General features: G+C 36.8%; 1 protein-coding gene across 8 annotated transcripts in view; it reads right to left on the bottom strand.

Annotated features, from left to right (window-relative positions):
• Positions 1-24,286, bottom strand: part of ACER3 (alkaline ceramidase 3) — a 156,052-nt gene that overhangs the window by 2,807 nt on the left and 128,959 nt on the right. For 7 of the 8 annotated variants that reach the window (XM_055549151.1, XM_055549154.1, XM_055549157.1 and 4 more), the window contains 2 exons: positions 13,668-13,769; positions 8,911-9,015 (listed from right to left, as the gene is read on the bottom strand). In XM_055549151.1, coding sequence (XP_055405126.1) covers positions 8,911-9,015; positions 13,668-13,769 — 207 coding nt within the window. Of the gene's footprint in view, positions 1-6,972; positions 7,047-8,910; positions 9,016-13,667; positions 13,770-24,286 lie in introns of those variants that run through there. The other variant, XM_055549152.1, reaches the window with a different exon arrangement.

Raw genomic sequence — 24,286 nt, 5'->3', positions numbered from 1 at the left:
ACCATAAATTTGCTTTCTATGTCTGTGAGTCTATGTCTGTTTTGTTAATAAGTTCAGACAAATTTTTAATTCATGTAAACTGGCTTATTGACAAATTCAACCACACTGCTTCTGTATATACAAAGAAAAAGTAGCGCTGATAAATGAACTTTAGTAACCATTTTTTGAGAATGTACTCTGTGCAGAATACTTGGCAAAGTACTAAGAAAGACGGAGAAATGAACAACTCTCGCACTGGACACTTGGGATATTTGTAGTAGGGAGCATTCCACTCATGCTTGATGTGATTCATGTCACAATTGCCAGTTTCATCTCTGAAGTTATATGGTAGTAAGAATTAAGGCAGAGTATTCCTAGAACATTTTAGAAATGGTTATATCAACTCTATAAGGATTATAATATAGGTGTGAAATAACCAGAAAGGTATCACTTCTTCAGAGAATTCTTTAAAATGAATCACCTCTAAAGATAAGATTTTAATATCAAAGTTAAATTTATTCCTGAAAAATTTATTAAATTGTGTATAACTTACAACATACATAGTTTATGTACACTATTTAATTGTATTTGAATAGTAATATATAGCATGAGTACATATGTAAAACATAATTTTATAGCATGAAAAATTTCCTACTTTAAATAAGAGAATGAAAAAGAGCATGGTAACTTTGTGAGGCTATACCATCCTACTGTACCTCAAACTGGAATTGTGAAGAGAGGCATCATATATTAAGAAGAATACTGCACTGTTTTAGACTATAACCTTTGTTGTTATTCAGTCACTCAGTCGTGTCCAACTCTTTGCAGCCCCTTAGACTGCTGCACACCAGGCTTCCTTGTCCTTCACTATCTCCCTGAGTTTGCTCAAACTTATGTCCATTGAGTCAGTGATGCCATCCAACCATCTCGTCCTGTTGCCCGCTTCTCCTGCGCTCAATCTTTCCCAGCATCAGAGTCTTTTCCAAAGAGTAGGCTCTTTGCATGAGGTGGGCAAAGTATTGGAGCTTCAGCTTCAGCATCAGTCCTTCTGAAGAATATTCAGGGTTGATTTCCTTTAGAATCGACTGGTTTGATCTCCTTGCTGTCCAAGATTATAATAATATAAACTTACTCTGACAGTTTTTCAGATATTAATCTCTAAAATGAAGCTACCATATTCTCTCTTTAGTGAAGAGTCCTGGACTGGGGCAGAGAAGCCCTGGATTCCAATCCTTGCTGTTCCCTCTACCACTCTCAACTATTTATTAAGTACCTACAACATGTGGGTAAGCACTGGACCCAGAGCTTTATACACACTTCATTCTTAAATTACCCTACTAGATAGGTATGATTCTTGTTTTGCATATGACAAAGTCTCAAAAAAGGTCAAACATTTCATTCAAGGTGGTATAGCTATTAAATGCTAGAAGCAAGATTTGAAGTCAGGTGCCATCTAATGATTACCCAACATGTTGTCCTGTAACTGGGCAGTGATCAAGTCACTTCTCTCTGGGGCCCAGTTTTGTTCACCATAAAATGAGGAAGTTATATTGGGTTATTTCTAAGGTCTTGATTGGTAGATGGTTGTAAATTTGTGTGAGTAATGTCTGATGGCTACTTCTGTGAAACATATTCCTCTCCCCTAATTTACTATTTTTTTTCCTCTGCTCAGTTTCAAAGCAACTTACTTTTTAGTCTTTTGGGGGTGGAGTAGAGTGAGCATCTGATTCATTCAACTTGATGCAGAAAAGTCTTCCATTAGACTCCCTTCTTTGGGCTGGCTCCTTTTCTTTGGTTAGCTTTAGGTCTTGACTTCCGTCTCCTTTGTTCCATGAATCAGAGCTTAGAATTGATGGACTGACAAAAATTCTTCCAGCCCAAAGCAGCTATGGTGCTCCTTTTTAGGTACCTGTTTTCTTTTAGACTGTAACATTTCTTTTAATATTGTCAACATTTGATGCTTTAAATATTTTATTCAACACTCTTCGTTGTTTTAGCAGGAAATCTGTCTGAATATCCTAGGTTGGCATCATTGCAAATGAAAGTCCTGCTCAACTTAAACATTTCAACAATCTATGGAATAAAAGAGTATTCTCCTTATTTTAACAGATCAGGAAGTGGAGACTTAGAGCTAAGTAAATAACTTGGCTCAAGATTGTTACCCAGTTATGAAGTAAAGGAGTAAAGATCTGAACTCAGATATTTTAACTCTACTGTGTTACTCTTTGTTTCAAACATCTGTACAGGACTTAAGTTTTAGAGTACATCATGTTACTAAATTCTCCAATCGTCCCTCTGAAATATCATTATTCACATGTTTCCTTCAATGAGGGACCTACATTTCCATATAATTAAAACTTATAACATCGAAGTTTCTTTTATTTTAGTTATTTAGGGTGAAATATATCTAAAATATATTCTATTCTTCCCTGTCTCCTTAAAAAAAAAATAGGAAAACATTTTAACATTACTAGAAAAAAAAATTAACTCAAAATCTTGCCATCAAATCTCACCAAAATGCTTCAATTTTTGTGTATTTACTTTAAACTGTGTCACCATACAAATGAATTTTTACACTGGTTTAATAATTTTATATACATGACTTTGTTTCACTTAAAAATAAAAATGTCTGTGTTGCCATAAAATTTGCATATTTATAATTTTAAATGGCTGAATAAAGGAGATACTATGATTTGCTTTTTGATTTTTTCTCTATTGGATATTTTCTTTTTCTTTTTTTAAATATAAATTTATTTATTTTAATTGGAGGCTAATTACTTTACAATATTGTACTGGTTTTGCCATACATCAACATGAATCCGCCACAGGTGTACACGTGTTCCCCATCCTGAACCCCCCTCCCTCCTCCCTCCCCATACCATCCCTCTGGGTCATCCCAGTGCACCAGCCCCAATTATCCTGTATCCTGCATCAAACCTGGACTGGTGATTCGTTTCATATATGATATTATAAATGTTTCAATGCCATTCTCCCAAATCATCCCACCCTGTCCCTCTCCCACAGAGTCCAAAAGACTGTTCTATACATCTGTGTCTCTTTTGCTGTCTCGCATACAGGGTTATTGTTATCATCTTTCTAAATTCCATATATATGCGTTAGTATACTGTATTGGTATTTTTCTTTCTGGCTTACTTCACTTTGTATAATAGGCTCCAGTTTCATCCACCTCATTAGAGCTGATTCAATGTATTCTTTTTAATGACTGAGTAATACTCCATTGTGTATATGTACCACAGCTTTCTTATCCATTCATCCACTGATGGACATCTAGGGTTTATTGTTTTTCTTTTGCTAAATTAAATAACAGTGATAAAACTTTCTGTGTCTACACACATTTTCATTTTTCAAGGTTTTTTTCTTTAGGATAAATTTTGAGAAAGCTAATAATTGTGATAAAAATATAAACATTTCAGTTTCATCAACATATGTAGCATCAAATTTCTTTCAAATGGATTGTATCAATTTACACTGACAAGTAATGTATGATAATACCATTTTCACTATAACTAAAGAATAAAGAAGAGTTTAAAAATATTACTGTAGCTCACTTAAGGGTTATATAAACTATCCCACTCTTTTATTTCTAAATTATTTTTTGAAAGGCTAATACAAGCATTTGGTTAAAAATTCAAACAGTATGAAAAGGTGTGGAGGAAAAAAGAGGTCTGTCTCCTATTCCTGATCCTCAGCTCAGAGCTAACTGCTGTTATTTAACAGCTTATGTGTAACCTTACAAAGAGTTTTCACATTTCTCAGCATATATGTGTACTCAGCCTCCTCTTCACAAAAATAGGCCTGGCCTGCCTCTCTTGTTTTGTTTTTTTTTTTTAATTTAAAAACAGTTTGAAACTTACAGAAAGGTTGCAAGACTAAGAATTCTTGTATCCCCTTATTCCAGATCCCCAATTGTTACCATTGAACCACATCTGTTCTATATTTATACCCATACACAAAAACACATAATGTACGTGTATCTGTATGTCTATTTATCTATTTCCTACAGGGTCATTAAATGACATGATGGCCATCATCCCTAAATACTTCATTGTGTATCACCACAAAACAAGAACACTCTCCTAAATTATTATAATATAAGTGTTCCAACCAGGAAATTAGTATTAATAAAGTACTCCATCCAAGTCAAAACAATTCAAATTGTGCTGAATGTCCCAACAATTTCTCTTCTCCATCCTGATTCAGGGTCTTATCCAGAAACATGCACTGCATTTAGTTTCCATGTCATGTCTTAACCATCATTTCCTAACTCAATAATTCTTCAGCTCTCTGTCTCCCATAACTTGATGGTCTTACAAGACTTTCACTCTGTAGAAATACCTTCAACATGATTTCATCAGTGTTTTCATGGCCAGACACAGGCCTTGCAACTCTGGCAGGAATACCACAGAACTGATGCTAAACTCATTTCAGTGCACTGTATCAGGAGTCACACTGTAGTGACCAGCCCCAACACGGGCAGTGCCAACCTTAGATGCAGGAAAGCTGGCTGCTACTAGCTTCCTCACTGTAAATTCACCATTTTCCCCTCTGTATTAGTGTTTTAGAAGGGGAGACTCATGGGAGTATTTCATAATACTCATGAGAGTGTTCAATAATTCTGAATTATGTCAATCTGTTTTCCTCATCAAACTTCCACCTATCAGCCAGAGATCAGTTGTTAACTAATATCTATCATATATCCAATAGATAGTTCCCAAATGGTAATTATTTGTTTCTACTGTTTCTTCTGCATTTATCAGTCAGCATTCTTTTGTAAGGAAGAGCTTTCCCTTCTCATTTATTTATATTAGTATGCAGTCACTGATTCCTATTTTATTCAATAGATTGCAATTTGAATACATCTAATGTGTCCTATATCTGAGTGTATGTACATATGTAAGTGTGTGTGTGGACACATTCTTGAGTGTGTTTTTGGGGATGTTGGCAGCATCACTGTACAGCTTGTGGGACCTTAGTTCTCCAGCGAGGGACTGAACCTGGGACACAACAATGAAGGTGCAGAGTCCTAACAAGTGAACCATCAGGGAATGCCCAATACCAATACTTTTAATCCCAATCTAACCCCCGCAGAGTTCCTTCTATCTTTCCCTCTTTTCATATTTTTAAATCCCTTGTAATACAGTGGAGAAATCAGGCTCTTGTTAACCTCTCAATATATTTACCTATTGTTTAATCAATTAATTTATTTGTCCAATGTAATCTATTTCCCAACTCCAGCTACCTCCTCCATCCATCCCTTCCTCTCACCATCCTGCTTCCTGTCCCACACAGAAGCCCCATCCTCATCACCTTGATTTTCTTAGAGTAATTCAGCATGCTACTACCACTGACCCCTTTTCCTCACTCCCTATTCCTTGGTCATTGAATCCTGGTACCTCTGCACAGCACTTCTTTCCCCTCACTGCCTTATTTCCTTGAAAGGTTTCTACACCAGGAAGACAGAAGGAGAAAGTGGAAAAAAAAAAAAGATAGAAAGGAAAATGTAGAAAAGGGGAGGGGGGAGTAGGAAACCCTCAGTTCAATTCAGTTCAGTCACTCAGTCGTGTCCGACTCTTTGTGACCCCATGAATCGCAGCACGCCAGGCCTCCCTGTCTATCACCAACTCCCGGAGTTCACTCAGACTCATGTCTATCGAGTCAGTGATGCCATCCAGCCATCTCATCCTCTGTAGTCCCCTTTTCCTCCTGCCCCCAATCCGTCCCAGCATCAGAGTCTTTTCCAATGAGTCAACTCTTCGCATGAGATGGCCAAAGTATTGGAGTTTCAGCTTTAGCATCATTCCTTCCAAAGAACACCCAGATCAGAACATCTGATCTCCTTTAGAATGGACTGGTTGGATCTCCTTGCAGTCCAAGGGACTCTCAAGCATCTTCTCCAACACCACAGTTCAAAAGCATCCCTAGTCTTTCAAAATAGGATATATTGAGTATAATTTCATCCCTTCTTGAGTCCTTACTAGAAAAATTCATTGGTATATTATACTACACTGCATTAATGTACTTGGGATTTCTTGGGGAGTGTTACAGAACCAAGTTTTTAATTCTTGGGTCTGTTCTAGTTACTTTTGGTTCTCCTTTTCTATCATTTGTCAGTTTTCCTGAACATTTCCTGCCATAACCCTTCTTCTTACATAGATATTTCTAATATGCTATGGGCTAAGAATCCAAACAATTAATGCAGTAAGAGTAGCAAACCAGAATAAGTATACATAGAGCCAGAGTTTTTAAAGCTCTTCCATAATTAATAACCTTGAGCTCTTCAAGGTAAGAATTCATTGACTCTCATTTAGCTGCCCAGAAGTTCTTTTTATGTAATTCTCAAGTAGTTAAATTTTAGATAATTCAGGTTGCCTAAATAGATTATCTCTAGATAGGTGGGATGCAAATGTTATTTTGAGAAGGTATTCTAAAATTTCATTTGAATAAATTTTCACATTGGTTCAAAGGAAAATTTTCTTCCCTTTTCTACAAATACTTAAGCTCTCTCAATTCTTGAGATGAATTTGAGATTAAACATTAGAGATACCAAGGGAATATTTCATGTAAAGATGGGCACAATAAAGGAAAGAAATGGTATGGACCTAACAGAAACAGAAGATATTAAGAAGAGGTGGCAAGAATACAGAGAAGAATTATACAAAAAAGATCTTCAAGATCCAGATAACCACGATGGTGTGATCACTCACCTAGAGCCAGATATTCTGGAACGTGAAGTCAAGAGGGCCTTAGGAAGCATCACTAAGAACAAAGCTAGTGAGGTGATGGAATTCTAGTTGAGCTATTTCAAATCCTAAAAGATGATGCTGTGAAAGTGCTGCACTCAATATGCCAGCAAATTTGGAAAACTCAGCAGTGGCCACAGGACTGGAAAAGGTCAGTTTTCATTCCAATCCCAAGAAAAGGCAATGCCAAAGAATGTTCAAACTACCACACAATTGCACTCACCTCACACACTAGCAAAGCAATGCTCAAAATTCTCCAATCCAGGCTTCGACAGTATATGAACCATGAACTTCTAGATGTTCAAGCTGGATTTAGAAAAGGCAGAGGAACCAGAGATCAAATTCCCAACATTAGTTGGATCATTAAAAAGCAATAGAGTTCCAGGAAACTATCTACTTCTGCTTTACTGACAATGCCAAAGCCTTTGACTATGTGGTTCACAACAAACTGGAAAATTCTGAAAGAGATGGGAATACCAGACCACCTGACTTGCCTCCTAAGAAATCTGTATGCAGGTCAGGAAGCAACAGTTAGAACTGGACATGGAACAACAGACTGGTTCCAAATTGGGAAAAGGAGTATGTCAAGGCTGTATACTGTCACCCTGCTTATTTAACTTATATGCAGAGTATATCATGAGAAATGCCAGACTGGATGAAGCATAATCTGGAATCAAGATTGCCAAGAGAAATATCAATAACCTCCACTCTTATGGTAGAAAGCGAAGAAGAACTAAAGAGCCTCTTGATGAAAGTGAAAGAAGAGAGTGAAAAAGTTGGCTTAAAACTCAACATTCAGAAAACATCATGGCATCCAGTCCCATCACTTTGTGGAAACAATGAGAGACTTTATTTTCTTGGGCTCCAAAATCACTGCAGATGGTGACTGCAGCCATGAAATTAAAAGACGCTTGCTCCTTGGAAGAAAAGCTATGACCAACCTAGACAGCATATTAAAAAGCAGAGGCATTAATTTCTTGATAAAGGTCCATCTAGTCAAGGCTACGGTTTTTCCAGTAGTCATGTATGGATGTGAGAGTTGGACCATAAAGAAAGCTAAGTACCAAAGAATTGATGCTTTTGAACTGTGGTGTTGGAGAAGACTCTTGAGCGTCTCATGGACTGCAAGGAGATCCAACCAGTCCATTCTAAAGGAAATCGGTCCTGAACATTCATTGGAAGGACTAATGCTGAAGGTGAAACTCCAATACTTTGGCCACCTGATGTGAAGAGCTGACTCATTTGATAGACCCTGATGCTGGTAAAGATTGAAAGAGGGAGAAGGGAATGACAGAGGATGAGATGGCTGGATGGCATCACTGACTCGAGGGACATGAGTTTGAATAAGCTCTGGGAGTTAGTGATGCGCAGGGAAACCTGGCATGCTGCAGTCCATGGGGTTGAAGAGTCAGACACAACACAGCGACTGAACATCCTCTGGTAAAGAGATCACTATAATAACATTTATTCATTAAATCATTTAGCAACATATACTGAGTGCTTACTATGTGACAGGCACTATTTTAAGCACTTGGGAGAGTAGCAGTGAATAAAATAAAGCCCTTGCTCTCAAGGAACTTACAATTTAGTTGGGGAAGGTAAACAAGTAAACCCTTATATAACTGTTTAAAAATGCTGTGAAGAAAAATAAATTCTGGTAAGGGGAGAGAGAGTGATACAGACATATTATGTAGTAGGATGAACAGAGACAATTCTGGTTCCATTTTTGCTGTAAGTGGCTGACCTCCAATAAATTCTTTATAAGGGAAACAGTAGCAACCAATTTGTTTCAGGGAAGGAGACAAAGTAAGTTGGTGACTTCAGATGTACTCATGCTTTCTCAGTCGCTGCTCAGGGGATCTGGCTGCTTTTTCCCTCTTAAATTTGTTCTCTATAAACAAAGATATGCTGTTCAACAAGAATTGGAAATGTTTATATCCTACTGCACTAAAAAAGGAGGTGAATGATCCACTTAAAATGTAGATCATGTGCCAGAGGTCAGTTACACAGCTGTCACCCTTTCAGGATGAGAAAACAGCTTCAGGGAGAGGAAGGGACTTGCTTAAGATCACTCTGATTCGGTCTCTGACGTTTTGTATTTACACATTCTATTTGAAGAGTAAAGAAAGAAACACTCCAATAGTAGGATTAAAAAGTCTCTATTTCCTACCTGAAAAGGATGTGAAGATAAGAACCAAGGCCAGTTAAAATATGCCACCATGCATGAAATTGTGTGGTAACGCCTATGACAGGTGGTACCTTCTTTCGAAAGCTCCTGTGTGAAGGGGGGGAAAATAAGCATTCAATTATTTTTCATATTTAACAATTAATGCTGATAGTATCAAAGCATTTTGAAACATTAGTCTCAAACATGGCAATTATTTCATTTCCTTTTATCTGCTGTATTGTTTTGCAAAGTATATTTTGAGGAACAGTATTCCTAATAGACGTTCCATGAAGAAATGACTGTGGTCAAAATAAATGCAGGAAACAGTACATAGTCTGTTGCCCTTTTGGAGATTTGTAATGCATATTAACAGATTAACATCTGTAAAAAGTCCTACCATAATTAAACAGTTTATCATCAGTTTTTTCAGGTAAACTACTCGTCCATGGAACCCTTCTTTCAGGTAATATTTATTAACACCTTATGGACCAAGTATTTCCTGCAAGGTCTCACTTCATAGTGAGTCTTTGAGGTGGTTGTTAAAAGCTGTGCTTTGCAGATTAGGAGCCTAAAATTCAGAGATTACTGAGTTGCCCAAGTACTCAGCTAGTGGAACAGCTGAGCCTCAAATTCTAGACCTTGTGATTAAGTGTGTATTATATTAATATTCTCATCTATCAGAGCAAAGAAATTGAGTGTGAAACACCAAATTGTTTTCCACAAGTTTTGCGAACATCTCAACATTTCTCAGAAACAAAGAGGACTCAGCTAGAGGATGATGACTTACTTTTGCACTGTAAAAGCTCCAATGAGGGTTCTGATGGATACTGCTGATTCAGAACCACGCAATTAGATCTTAGTTTTCTAAGCAAGATGTATTATTTGTGTGCATTTAAAGTCTACATTTCAAACATGTGCAAAAATACACAAAATAATAATGTACCCATTACCCAGCTTCAACAATTATAAATTATTTATTTTTAACAATTACAATTTATGTGGTATGGATATATGAGATATGGCCAATCTCATATCATCTAAGCTCTCATCTGCTTCTCTCCTCCCATATTATTTATTTTGAAGCAAATCCCAGATAGTGTATCATTTTATCTCTAAATATCTCAGTATATATCTCTAATCCCTTAATCAGACATCCAATTACTAATCATATTTGATATTCAATTACTGATCATAAAATCATACAGATTTTTTTAAACACAGTCTGTTTCAATCAAGATCCAAAAAAAGTAATTACATTACTTTGGAGTTTGGTTGATATAGCTCTTACATCTCTTTTATTTTATTTTTTCATTTTGTGGCTGCATCAGGTGGCATGTGGAATCTTACTTCACAAACCAGGGATAGAAGCCTGTGCACCTACATTGAAAACAGAGAGTCTTAACACTGGACCACCAGGGAAGCCGCAAGCCTCTCTCTCTTTTTAAAAAAAGTTATTTATTTATGGCTGCACTGGGTCTTTGTTGCTGTGCTTGGGGGGGCAAGCAGGGGCTACTCTCTAGTTGTGGTGCACAGGCTTCTCACTGCGGTGGCTTCTCTTCTTGCAGAGCACAGGCTCCAGGGTGCGCAGGCGAGTGCTGGCTCAGTAGTTGTGGCGCATGGACTTACTAACCCCATGGCACACGGGATCTTATGTTTCCTACATTGGCAGGTGGATTCTTAACCACTGGACCACCAGGGAAGCCTCCAAGTCTCTTTTAATCTATACATTCCTCCTCCATTTCCCCCCTCCGCCTTCCTGCAATTTATTTACTTAAGAGGCTAGGTTATTCATTCTATAGATTTCCCAGTTTGAATTTTGCTGATTGCCTCTCTGTGGTGTTATTCAATATTACACAATACCATTAAATCAGATAATTTTGAGTTGGAAGGAAACTAGTTTAACTTACTTAACATGTTCATTTTATGAAAATAGGGGCCCAGACAGAAGGTGTCTAAGGTGACAACTAGAGTCCAAGACCCATGATTTAAATTCCAGTAAATATTTCTTCAATAAAGCAGATTAGGCAGATTTCAAAGACCTAGACAGAGAAGCCTGGCAGGCTACAGTCCATGGGGTTGCAAAGGTCAGATACGACTAAAGCAACTGAGCACAGTCAATATTAATATTTGATAAACTGTACACTACTGTGATGTATGCACAAAAATCCCTATAGATGTTATGAAATATTTTTAAGTTCAAATTTTTAGGTAATTTAAACAAATGTCCCCATAATTTAACTTTATTGTGCTATTAGTTGAGTTCAGTTCAGTTGCTCAGTCATGTCCGACTCTACAACCCCATGGATACAGCACGCCAGGCCTCCCTGTCCATCACCAACTCCAGGAGTCTTCCCAAGCTCATCTCCATTAACTTGGTGATGCCATCCAACCATCTCATCCTCTGTCGACACCTTCTCCTCCTGCCTTAAATCTTTCCCAGTATCAGCGTCTTTTTCAATGAGTCAGCTCTTTGCACCAGGTGGCCAAAGTACTGGAGTTTCAGCTTTAACATCAGTCCTTTCAATAAACACTCATGACTGATCTCCTTTAGGATGGACTGGTTTGATCTCCTTGCTGTCCAAGGGATGCTCAAGAGTCTTCTCCAACACCACAGTTCAAAAGCATCAATTCTTCGGCGCTTAGCTTTCTTTATAGTCCAACTCTCACATCCATACACGACTACTGGAAAAACCATAGCCTTGACTAGATGGACCTTTGTTGGCAAAGTAACGTCTCTACTTTTTAATATGCTGTCTATGTTGGTCATAGCTTTTCTTCCAAGGAGCAAACGTCTTTTAATTTCAGGCTGCAGTCACCATCTGCAGTGATTTTGGAGCCCAAGAAAATAAAGTCAGCCGCTATTTCCACTGTTTCCCCATCTATTTGCCACGAAGTGATGGGACTGGATGCCATGATCTTAGTTTTCTGAATGTTGAGCATTAAGCCATCTTTTTCAGTCTCTTCTTTCACTTTCATCAAGAGGCTCTTTAGTTCTTCACTTTCTGCCATAAGGGTGGTATCATCTGCATACCTGAGATTATTGATATTTCTCCCAGCAATCTTGATTCCAGCTTGTGCTTCATCCAGCCCAACGTTTCTCATGATGTACTCTGCATATAAGTTAAATAAGCAGGGTGACAATATGTACTCTGCATATAAGTTAAATAAGCAGGGTGACAAGCAGCCTTGACGTACTCTTTTTCCTATTTGGAACCAGTCTGTTGTTCCATGTCCAGTTCTAACTGTTGCTTCCTGACCTGCATACACATTTCTCAAGAGGCAGGTCAGGTGGCCTGGTATTCCCATCTCTTTCAGAATTTTCCACAGTTTATTGTAATCTACACAGTCAAAGGCTTTGGCATAGTCAATAAAGCAGAAACAGATGTTTTTCTGGACCTCTCTTGCTTTTTCCATGATCCAGCGGATGTTGGCAATTTGATCTCTGGTTCCTCTGCCTTTTCTAAATAAAGCTTGAACATCTGGAAGTTCATGGTTCATATACTGTGGAAGCCTGGCTTGGAGAATTTTGAGCATTGCTTTGCTAGTGTGTGAGATGAGTGCAATTGTGTGATAGTCTGAGCATTCTTTGGCATTGCCTTTCTTTGGGATTGGAATGAAAACTGACCTTTTCCAGTCCGGTGGCCACTGTTGAGTTTTCCAAATTTGCTGGCATACTGACTGCAGCACTTTCACAGCATCATTTTTCAGGATTTGAAATAGCTCAACTGGAATCCCATCACCTCCACTAGCTTTGTTCGTAGTGATGCTTCCTAGACCTACTTGATTTCACATTCCAGGATCTGGCTCTAGGTGAGTGATCACACCATTGTGATTATCTGGGTCATGAAGATCTTTTTTTTATAGTTCTTCTCTGTATTCTTGCCACCTCTTCTTAATATCTTCTGCTTCTGTTTGGTCCATACCATTTCTGTCCTTTATTGTGCCCATCTTTGCATGAAATGTTCCCTTGATATCTCTAATTTTCTTGAAGAGATCTCTAGTCTTTCCCATTCTATTGTTTTCCTTTATTTCTTTGCATTGATCACTGAGGAAGGCTTTCTTGTCTCTCCTTGCTATTCTTTGGAACTCTGAATTCAAATGGGTATATCTTTCCTTTTCTCCTTTGCTTTTCGCTTCTCTTCTTTTCACAGCTATTTGTAAGGCCTTCTCAGCCATTTTGCTTTTTTGCATTTCTTTTTCTTGGGGATGGTCTTGATCCCTGTCTCCTGTACAATGTCACAAACCTCCGTCCATAGTTCATCAGGTACTCTGTCTATCAGAGCTAGTGTCTTAAATCTATTTCTCACTTACAGTGTATAATGGTAAGGATTTGATTTAGGTCATACCTGCATGGTCTAGTGGTTTTTCCCTACTTTCTTCAATTTACGTCTGAATTTGGCAATAAGGAGTTCATGATCTGAGCCACAGTCAGTTCCTGGTCTTGTTTTTGTTGACTGTATAGAGCTTCTCCATCTTCGGCTGCAAAGAATATAATTGGTCTGATTTCAGTGTTGACCATCTGGTGATGTCCATGTGTAGAGTCTTCTCTTGTGTTGTTGGAAGAGGGTGTTTGCTATGACCAGTGCGTTCTCTTGGCAAAACTCTGTTGGCCTTGCCCTGCTTCATTCTGCTATACATATCTTTTTAATTTCAATGATGGGAAAAATTCACTTCAGTGCACTAATAATTCTATATGCCTATGAAATGCTCTGCTTAACGAATTCCAAAAATATTTTTCAAAGATTAAAAATATATCTTACCTCAGTGAATCACAAAAGATGTTATCTATGTTCCAGAATAAAAATCCTAATAAAAATACACCCAAGGATGTGTAACCCAGCCCTCTAAGCCATGGATAAACCCTGTGTGGAGGAAAAAAAAGAGCAAAATGAAATTTTGTCAAGTCATGTCATGAGAGGGAAATGTTTTCATAAGTATTAAAAGCAAACCTAACTATTAAATTCTCTAATACATCTGCCCATTACATTTAGCCATTAAAAGTTACTGAGGAAGAAAAGTGCCACTAAGAGTTTGCTAAATGTATCAAGAAGGTAATCAATCTGAAAGTACCCAGTAATTTTATTAATTCTTTGGAAGAGGTAGAAGGCTGGTGGAATAGAAAAAACACTAATGGAGTCACCAGTTCTGTGTCAGGCACTACAGTATTTTAGATACACACACAATATATAAATAAACACACATATATGAATATAATTTTCAAATAAACACACACATATGAATACAATCTTCCAATAAACACTTCTTTAACTTTGCTGATGAGGAAACTGAAGTTTGGTGAGTTACCCAAAACAACAGATATAGCTAATGTAGTTTTTTTTTATAGCTTTACCCTTTACCTCCAAAAACTTATATATTTTTTAGAATGCTATATAAATGGAATAATACAGTATATATTCTTTGTTATATGGCTTCTTTCAGTTGGCATAATTATTTTGAAATTCATCCATGCTGTTGTATATCAATACTCATTTCCTCTTACTGTTGAGTAGTACTCCACTATATGGATACACCATGGTTTAATCTGTTCAAATGTTGTTGGATACTTCTGTTGTTTTCCAGGTTTTTTTGCTCTAACAAATAAAAGAAGCTATGAACATTCATAAATAAGTCTTTGTATGGATATATGCTTTCATTTCCCTTGGGTAAAAAGATAGGAGAATAGTTAAATTGTCTAGCTGGTAAATGTTACTTTTTAAGACAGTTAAACTGCTTAATCAGCACTAAGGGGTTGTATCATTTTACATTCCCATCAGCAGGGTAGAAGTTTTTTGTTCTACAACCTCACCAACACTTGCTATGATATAAGTCTTTTTCATTTTAGTTGCCCTATAGGTACATAGCGGTATCTCACTGTGGCTTTAATTTTTATTTCTCAATGATAAATGTTATTGAGCATCATTTCTTGTACTTATTTGCCATTCCTATATCTTCTTTGATAGTTTATTTTGAATCTTTGCCCATTAAAAAAAATTGTTACTTATTATTAAGTTTCAAGAGTTCTTTATATTTATCTAAATATAAGTCCTTTGTTGGTTATATATTTTGCAAACATTTTCTCCAAGTTTGTGAGTTGCCTTTCACGTCCTTTTTTTTTTTTAATTGAAATACAGCTGATGTACAATGTTCTGTTAGTTTCTAGTGTATGGCAAACTGATTCAGTTACATACATATATTCTTTTCAATTACAGTTTATTACAGGATATTGAATATAGTTCCCTGTGCTATACAGTAGGACTTGTAATTCATTCTGTATATAATGGCTTGCAATTGCTAACCCCAAACTCTCAATCCATTCCGCACCCTAACCTTGCCTTTGGCAACCACAAGTCCGTTCTCTCCATCTGTGAGTCTGTTTCTGTTCTGTAGATAAGCCTCTCTGTTGTTCTTTTTAAAAACTGTTTCGGCCCTTTTAGATCCTTTGCAGTCCCATGTAAATTTCAGAAACTGTTTCCCAATTTTTACCAAAAAGCCTGCAGAGATTTTGTTGTGGCTGCCTTGAACCTGATCAATTTGGAGAGAACTGACATCTTAATAACATTGAAGTTTTCTAATCTATGAAAATGAAACATCTATTTACTTAGGTCTTCTTTAATTTGGCTCAGCAAAAACTTATTTGCCAGTTTCCAATATATACAGCTTGCATATATTTGCTAAATTTAATCCTTAAATATTTGATGTTTTTCGATGCTACTGTAAATTATACTTTCAAAAAATTCACTTAACAATTTCACTTACTATGCACTTGTTTGGTGCTAGTACATAGAAATATGATTTTTTAATACGGACTTGAACCTCATGATCTTGCTGAATTCCACTTATTGCTTCTAGTGATCTTGTGGTACACATCTTGTGGTATTTTTTGTATGTGATCGTGTCATCTGTAAACACTACATTGGATAGGATTTCCACCAATACAGTGTTGAATAGAAGTGGTGACAATGTATATCCTTGTTTTAGTCTTGATTTTAAAGGTAACTTTTAAAAACATTTTATGGAAATGTGGTAGATGCTGTAGTTTACAGGTTAAGAAACTTCCCTTCTATTGAGTTTGTAAAGGGTTTTGTTTTGTTTGTTTTGGGTCATAAATAGCTGAATTTTATGGAATGCTTTATCTGAATGTATTGCTATCATCATGTAGTTTTTCTCCTTTATTTTTTAATATGGTAAATGATGAGAATAGATTTTCTGAAATATTTTGTTAACTATTTGTGCTTAGTTGCTCAGTCGTGTCCCAATGTTTGTGAGCCCATGGACTGGGATCGCTTCTGTCCATGTGATTCTCCAGGCAAGAATACTGGAATGGATTGCCATGCCCTCCTCCAGGGTTTGCATATAAACAAATGAATTGTGTTATTAACTTAAAAATCATCAGGGACTTCCCTGGTGGTCCAGTGGTTAAGAATCTGCCTGCCATGCAGGAGACACGGATTTCATTCCTGGTCCAGGAGGATTCCACATGCTGTGGAGCAACTAAGCCTACACACTGCAACTAGAGAAAGTCTGCGCACAGCAACAAAGACCCAGCGCGGCCAAAATAAAAAAAAATCATCAGAAAAACACAAATCTGCTTGCGCATGGAAGGGACATTATTGCCATAGTTTGATGAAGATTCTTGGAAAAGATGAGTTTAAAAGAGTCATAGTGTGCCTTCAGCTTTTCAGAGTTTATCACTTTCCCATTTGAGGGAGGCAAGAATGAGTCCCAGAAAGCACAGAGTAAAGGCATTTGGCAGAACTGCAGGATGGGCCAGGTGCTGAGATATGACAAGGAAGTGATCACTAGGGGTGAGATACTCTCTATTTTCTGCTTCTAAGCTTACTTACCAGGGCCAATCTTCAGCTCTCAGAAGTAATTCAAAGCAAAATTCTTCTGTGGGGTGAAATGAATGTCTCTGGTTATCCAGGTAGCAGGGCACGTAAGAGAGAGCAAGAACTTCATCAGCACATGGTCCAGGCAAGCTAAGTACAGGTAAGATTCTGGGGACAGACTACTTGTATATTATCAGGTCAAGAGTGTGTAACACAGAAGACCCTCAACATATCTGTATCAGGAGTCACCCTGCTTCACTCTAGACTGGTTGCCTGTCTAGTAGACAGCCATTCTCTGAAAAATCCCTTCCCTTTGCCTTCACTTTGGGAATTGCCTTCACCTCTTTGTGTTGGATTTTCTATGTCTCATTTCCTATGTCTTCCTCCTTTTTGGTTTTCTCATTTTGGTCAAACACAACCTTCCGCAGGTTTCTGAGCACTAGTTTATGGTATATAAGTATTTTTCTTTTTTTTTGAGAACTTGAATGTATAAAAATGTATTCTGTCACCATATTTTATCAATAGTTTGGCTAGGTATTATCCTGTAACTGGCTTCCAGTTTTCCTTTGGTAAGTCCAAAACCATTCTGATCCCTGATCCTTTGTATGTAGTGTATCTACCTTCTGACTCTAAGCTTGTAGAACTGTCCTTGTCTAGAATTTTGAAACTTGCATGGATCTATTTCTACCCACTGTGCTAAGTACGCAGTAGGTTCTTTTAATCTATTAACTCTTATTTTTCAATTACAGGATATTTTCTTAAATTGTTTTGGTAATAGTTTCCTCCCTTCCCTTTCCTCTACACAGTACTGGTAGAGGAAATATGCATTTTTATATGCTGGTCCTGAAATCAGAACCCCTATTGAGTTCCTTCTATTCTCCATTTCCTTCCCACCATTCTGATGGAACCCAGGGACCATGGACTTGAGGAAACACTTGCTATTTGTCCACAGCAGTGGTGGTGAGTGGGTCCAAGGGTCCTGAGGCCAAGAGGCCCCATGCTGTCCTGTTCACTCTGGACCATAACAGGAGCTCAGTGCCTCTCCTGTGGTGGATGCTTGCTGGCGAATGGGTATAAGGGCTCACGGACCATAAAACAATCACAATGTGTGTTCTGGAGAAAGAATTCCAATGTCTTCGTTAACTGTATCTTTCAAAATATTCATTTCAGCTTTTTACTATATTTTTAATGTCCTTTTTGGGGGGATTCTCTGAATGTTCTTTTTTATAGCATTGTACTCTTGATTCATAGATATACTATATTCCTAAGAATATTAATGAATTATAATATTTGTTGTCATTTTGTTGTTTTTAAAGTTTCTTCAGTTTCTTTAAAGCTGATTTTTTTCTCCCTTATTTGTTATGGCCTCTTTCATATTGAATGTATTCATCATACATCTGGCACTGTCTCCTCATTCTTAAGAGTAAGAAACTAAAAAGATGGTCCCAAGCAAGTATTCAGTTGCTAACCTTTACTGTAGGGCTATTTTCCCTAGTTAGTAACCTTTGCTGTAGGGCTATTTTCCTGGGTCAATTGTTAGGGAACCCTCAACACCAATACCAATAAGGCCTTTTAGGCTACTCATATATTCAATAAGAAGATTCTTTCAGTATTCTGTCTAGATGTTTTTGCATTCAGCATTCATAAAGCACAAGGTCACCTAACTTACCTGATTTCAGTATGGTATTTGTATGCTCAACTGTGCCTGGCAAAACCCAATGTAGACACACTGTTCACCCTTTTCCAGAGATTAAATCTGTAGATTTCTGCAGTTGCTTCATGGCGTGAAGTTGGGTGAGGGAACCTAAGCATATAACCATTTCTTAAAGCTTTTAATCAATGCCCTTTATTTTAGACCCCTCCTCCATCTCCTTCACCAAACTGCCTGTTGCTGCTAAGGCTTGATAGTTAAGAAAATTCTCTGATGTAAACTGGTGGTTCCTGGCTTAGAATTTGGCTCTTGGGTTAGTTACGGCAATTAGCAGTAATCCATTTACTTTCTAGCTTCTAAAATTTTATTGAGTCTTCAACTTGTGGGTTTATACTTTATAAATAAATTCTTTTGTTATAGTTTTAGTAGTGTCTCAGAAAGGAACAAAATTAGACCTCTAGTGATCTTCAATACAGTAGCGCTTTTTTTTTTTCCCATTAATTTCTTTTATCAGTATCATTCTTCATTTCTCTTTGGGTTTATTCTATAGATATATTTTCTAATTACTCAAATACTTAGCTCATTATTCTTCAGACTCTCTGTTTCTAATGTAAATATTTAATGTAAACATGTCCCTCTAAGAACCATTTTAGCTACATCGTATTTTGGTTTATAGTATTTTCATTTTGCTTACATCCAAAGTATTTCAATATTTTTATTATGATTTTTTTTGCTCATATTTACAAGTGTACTTATAAGTTTCCAAATAAATGTGCCATTTTGACTAATTCTGTTTTGTTTTAACTAATTGTCAGAGAACATGTTATGCATGACACCAATTCTTTATAATCTGTTGAACTTTGCTTTAATGCTAGTATTGGTAGATTTAATAATTACTCCATGAATGAAAAGATCATGCATTCTTTACTTGTTGAGTATATAAAATCATTTTGTAATGTTACTCAAATTTTGCCTATTCATATTTTTTGGTTTAAGTACTGGGCTAAAATATCTCATCATGGTAGAATGGTTACCTATTTTTCCTTTGTAATCCTGCCAATTTTTGTTTAAAAATTTCCATACAAATTTAGAGTTGCCACTTTTTGGAATGTGGTAAATAGAACCTTTTAATAACAATGTAATGAACACATCTGTTGTGAATAATGCCTTGAACTTCTTTGTTGTTCAAACAGCTAGTCCAGGCTTCTTTTAGTCAATATTGGTATGGTATGTATTTTTTATATCCTTTTCTTTCAAAATTACTATGTATTGATGTTTTAACCATATTTCTTATGAATAGCAGATATCTGGATTTTTCCCTGTTTTGGAGTCTTTGTCTTTTAATTGTTTAGCTCTGTCCATTTATATTTACTGGGATTACTGATATATTTTAAATTATTTCTACCCCTTAATTTTCTGCTTTGTATTTTTCCTCACTTTTCTCTGCTTCCCTTTTTCCCCTTCTCATTTTCTTTGGATTCAGTTTTTATAATCCCACTTACTCCTTCATCTTTTTGTAACTGAAATTATGAAATCAATTACTGTTTTTAGTAGTTACCAAAAAAGGACATTTAAAATCCAAAATTAATCCCTGGCTGTATCGTATCCTCAAATAAAGACCTTGGGAACTATGTAACTACGAGTATTCTCCTGTATCTCACATGTTATTCTATCATCATTTTAATTCCTTTTAAAAAATCTCTCAAACTAGATATCACTAAAGTCACAATATTTTGTTTAGATAGTCCCATAAATTTTTCACTTTTTCTTCTTCACTGTTCTTTCTTGTATCTCAGCTCTTCCTTCTAAAAAACATCTTTAAGAAGGATACTAGTAAAATTTCTTCTTTTCTGTCTATCTCAAAATGTGTTTATATTACCCTGGTTCTTGAAAGATATCTGGATATACAATTCTAACTTGATGGTTAATTTCTCTCAACTCTTTGAAGATAATAAGTCTACCATGTGTATTGCTGTTCATAAGTCTACTGTAGACTATATGTTATTCCTTTACTGGTAATGTTTTCTATGTCTGGATTTTTTTAGGATCTTTGTCATTGCATTTCAGTATTTTTAGTATGCTTTTTAAAAACAGGTATCAATCAGGGTTCAACTGCAGATAATACCTCTATCTAAAGCAGAAAATAGTTTCAATTCCAAAAGAAATACTGAATAGATTTAGACACTCCAGAAATGACTTCTGAACACTACTACAGAATTATTTTGCCAAAGGAATTTTTTTTTTCTTTTTCATATTTACAAACCTGGAGAATTGGAAAGCCTCTGGACCAACCAACTGTTTCTTTCATCCAGCATCACACCATCTTAGCTACAAATCACAGCTCAGGAAGTTGCTATCACACATTTGCTCCAGAGCTACAATGCACACCCTAGATTCATATAAGTAAATGGATTCCTTACATACTACCATGTCTCCTCCCCGTTTAACTTGGTTCTGAATTCAAGTCTCATGTGAATACATGGGACTGGCAAAATCTTAAGGTACTTGAAAACTTACCTACAAAGGAAATATGAAAAATATACATTTTAGCTTTTTAGCATCTACATTACAGGAAAGCTCACTTGATGGAGGCTGAAACAATATTGAATGAACTAATCTATTATACCTGCTTTACCTGATAAAGACTTTCTTTCATTTATCTTGCTTGGGAATTACTGTTTTTGAAGCTGAGGAGTTATCTTTTAAGGATACTAGAAAATGCTCACCTATTATCTCTTTGAATATCTCTTCCTTCTCCATTTTTTCTATTCTCTCCCTTTGGAACTGCAATTAGACATGTTATTTCTCTGTGATGCTTTCTGGCTTATTTCTTTAGATATGTCTTTCCACTTAATTAGTTCTCTCTTCAAATGTCTATTTTTAACTTATCCATTGAATTTATTTCAATAATTTTTTGGGTTTTTTTGCAATTAATTTTTATTGAAGTATATTTGCTATACAATATTGTGTTAAGTTTCTACTGTACTGCAAAGTGAATTAGCTATATACATACATATGTCCCCTCTTTTTTGGATTTCTCTCCCATTTATGTCACCTCAGAGCACTGAGTAGTTTCCTGAGCCATACAGTAGGTTCTCATTAGTTGTCTATTTTATACAATAGTGTATATATGTCAATAGTATATATATGGTCAATCTTTATCTTCCAATTCATCCCACCCCATCCTTCCCCTCTTTGTGTCTATATGTTTGCTGTCTAGGTCTGTGACTCTTTCTGTTTTGCAATAAGATCATGTATACCATTTAAATGCTGCTGTGGTAAGTTACATGTGTTTTCTTTCTGCCTCAGACACTTAAGAGTTGAACTGAAGACGCTACCAAGCCAGAAATATCACTAGACACAATAAAAAAACAGACTGCTCTCTCTCCAAAGAAACAAGAAAAAGGCAATCTAGCAAGATAGAAAGCTTACAATAATCACTATTCTATAGCCAAACACCACAGAAAAAACGATAGCCTCACCCTCCATTCATCCTCAAAGCCTGAATGGGAAGCCTAGACTTCATTTTTAATCAGGCCCAAAGAAGGTACCCCAATCTGCTGCTAAGTCACTTCAGTCGTGTCCGACTCTGTGCGACCCCATAGGTGGCAGCCCACCAGGCTCCCCCGTCCCTGGGATTCTCCAGGCAAGAACACTGGAGTGGGTTGCCATTTCCTTCTCCAAGGCATGAAAGTGAAAAGTGAAAGGGAAGTCGCTCAGTCGTGTCCGACTCTTAGCGACCTCATGGACTGCAGCCTACCAGGCTCCTCCATCCATGGGATTTTCCAGGCAGGAGTACTGAAGTGGGGTGCCATTGCCTTCTCTGACCCCAATCTCCTGCTATACTAATATCAAGCAGTGAGGGGCTGGAACTTTCCCCACTCAGAAGTAACAAGCTCTCCATTTCCTGCAGTGTCAGTGGGGACCATGTGGGGAGCCTGGACTTCCATTGTCATGTGGTAATAACCAGGTGCTTTCTCTCCTCACTGTGGTGGTATCAGAGTAGACCTACTGGGGTGTCAGAATTTCTGCCAGTGGCCAGAGGTAACAAGGTCGTATCAACAACCTCAGATATGCAAATGATACCACCCTTACCACAGAAAGTGAAGAGCAACTTAAGAGCCTCTTGATGAAGGTAAAAGAGGAGTATGAAAGAGCTGGCTTAAAACTCAACATTCAAAAGACTAAGAACATGGCATCTGGTCCCATCACTTCATGGTAAACAGATGGGGAAAAAATGGAAACTGTGGCAGATTTTACTTTCTTGGGCTCAAAAGTCACTGTGGATGGTGACTGCAGACATGAAATTAAAAGACGCTTGCTCTTTGGAAGAAAAGCTATGACCAAACTAGACAGCATATTAAAAAGCAGAGAAATCACTTTGCTGACAAAGGTCTGTCTAGTCAAAGCTATTGTTTTTCCAGTAGTCATGTGTGGATGTGAGAATTGGACCATAGAGAAAGCTGAGCACCCAAGAACTGATGCTTTTGAACAGTGTGTTGGAGAAGACTCTTGAGAGTCCCTTGGACAGCAAGGAGATCAAACCAGTCAATCCTAAAGGAAATAAACATTCACTGGAAAGAATGATGCTGAAGCTACAATACTTTGGCCACCTGATGCAAAGAGCTGACTTATTGGAAAAGATCCTTATGCTAGGAAAGACTGAGGGCAGGAGAAGAGGGCAACAGAGAATGAGATGGTATGGATGGAATCACGAATCAAAGGACATGAGTTTGAGGCAATTATAGTTTACTGTAAGATACTGAATATAGTTTCCTGTGCTATAAAGTAGGACCTTGCTGTTTATCTATTTTATATATAGTAGTTTATATCTGCTAATCCCAAACTTCTAATTTATCCCTCTGCCCGCCTTGTTTGGCAACCATAAATTTGCTTTCTATGTTTGTGAGTCTGTTTCTGTTTTGTAAATAAGTCCTTTTTTATTTATGTCCTATTTTAGACTCCATATATAAGTAATACCATATATTTGTCTTTCTCTTCCTGACTTACTTCACTCCGTGTGATAATCTCTAGGTCTATACATGTTATGGCAAGTGACATTATTTCATTTTTTATATACTTGTTTAATATTCCTCTCTCTTTGTGTGTATATATATATATACACACACACAGTGGAATATTATATATCTGTGTGTGTATATATATATATATCTCACATCTTTATCCATTCATTTGTTGATGGACATTCAGGTAGCTTTCATGCCTTGGCTATTGTAAATGGTGTTGCCATGAAAATCAAGGGGCATGTAGCTTTTGGAATTAAGAGTCTTCTCTAGATATATGCCCAGACATGGGCTTGCTGGATCCTATGGTAACTCAATTTTTAGTTTTTTAAGGAACCTCCATACTGTTTTCCATAGTGGCTGTACCAATTTACATTCCTACCAACAGTGTGAAAGGGTTCTCTTTTTAGGGTTCTCTTTTCTCCAAATCTTCTCTAGAATTTATTCCTTCTAGACTTTCTAATCATGGCCATTCTGTCAGATATGAGGTGATATACCTCATTGTAGTTTTAATCTATGCTTCTCTAACAATTAGCAATATTTACCATCTTTTCATATCTTACTGGCCACATGGATGTCTTCTTTAGAGACATACCTATTTAGGTCCTCTGCTCATGTTCTGAATGGGTTGTTTGTTTTTTGTTATTTAGATGTATAAGCTGCTTGTAGATTTTTGAAATTAAGGCTGTTGGTTGCATTGTTTGCAAATATTTTCTCCTAGACCACAGGTTGTATTTTCACTTTGTTTATGGTTTCCTTTGCTGTTCAAAAGCTTGTAAGTTTGATTAACTCCCATTTACTTATATTAACCTGAAAGACTGACCTAAGAAAAATATTGGTATGATTTATGTCAGAGAATGTTTTGCCTATCTTGT

Source organism: Bubalus kerabau, chromosome 15, assembly GCF_029407905.1.
Source record: "Bubalus kerabau isolate K-KA32 ecotype Philippines breed swamp buffalo chromosome 15, PCC_UOA_SB_1v2, whole genome shotgun sequence".
Lineage (NCBI taxonomy): Eukaryota > Metazoa > Chordata > Mammalia > Artiodactyla > Bovidae > Bubalus > Bubalus kerabau.
Note: the sequence above shows the minus strand (reverse complement) of the source record. Positions and strands in the feature narration are given on the sequence as shown.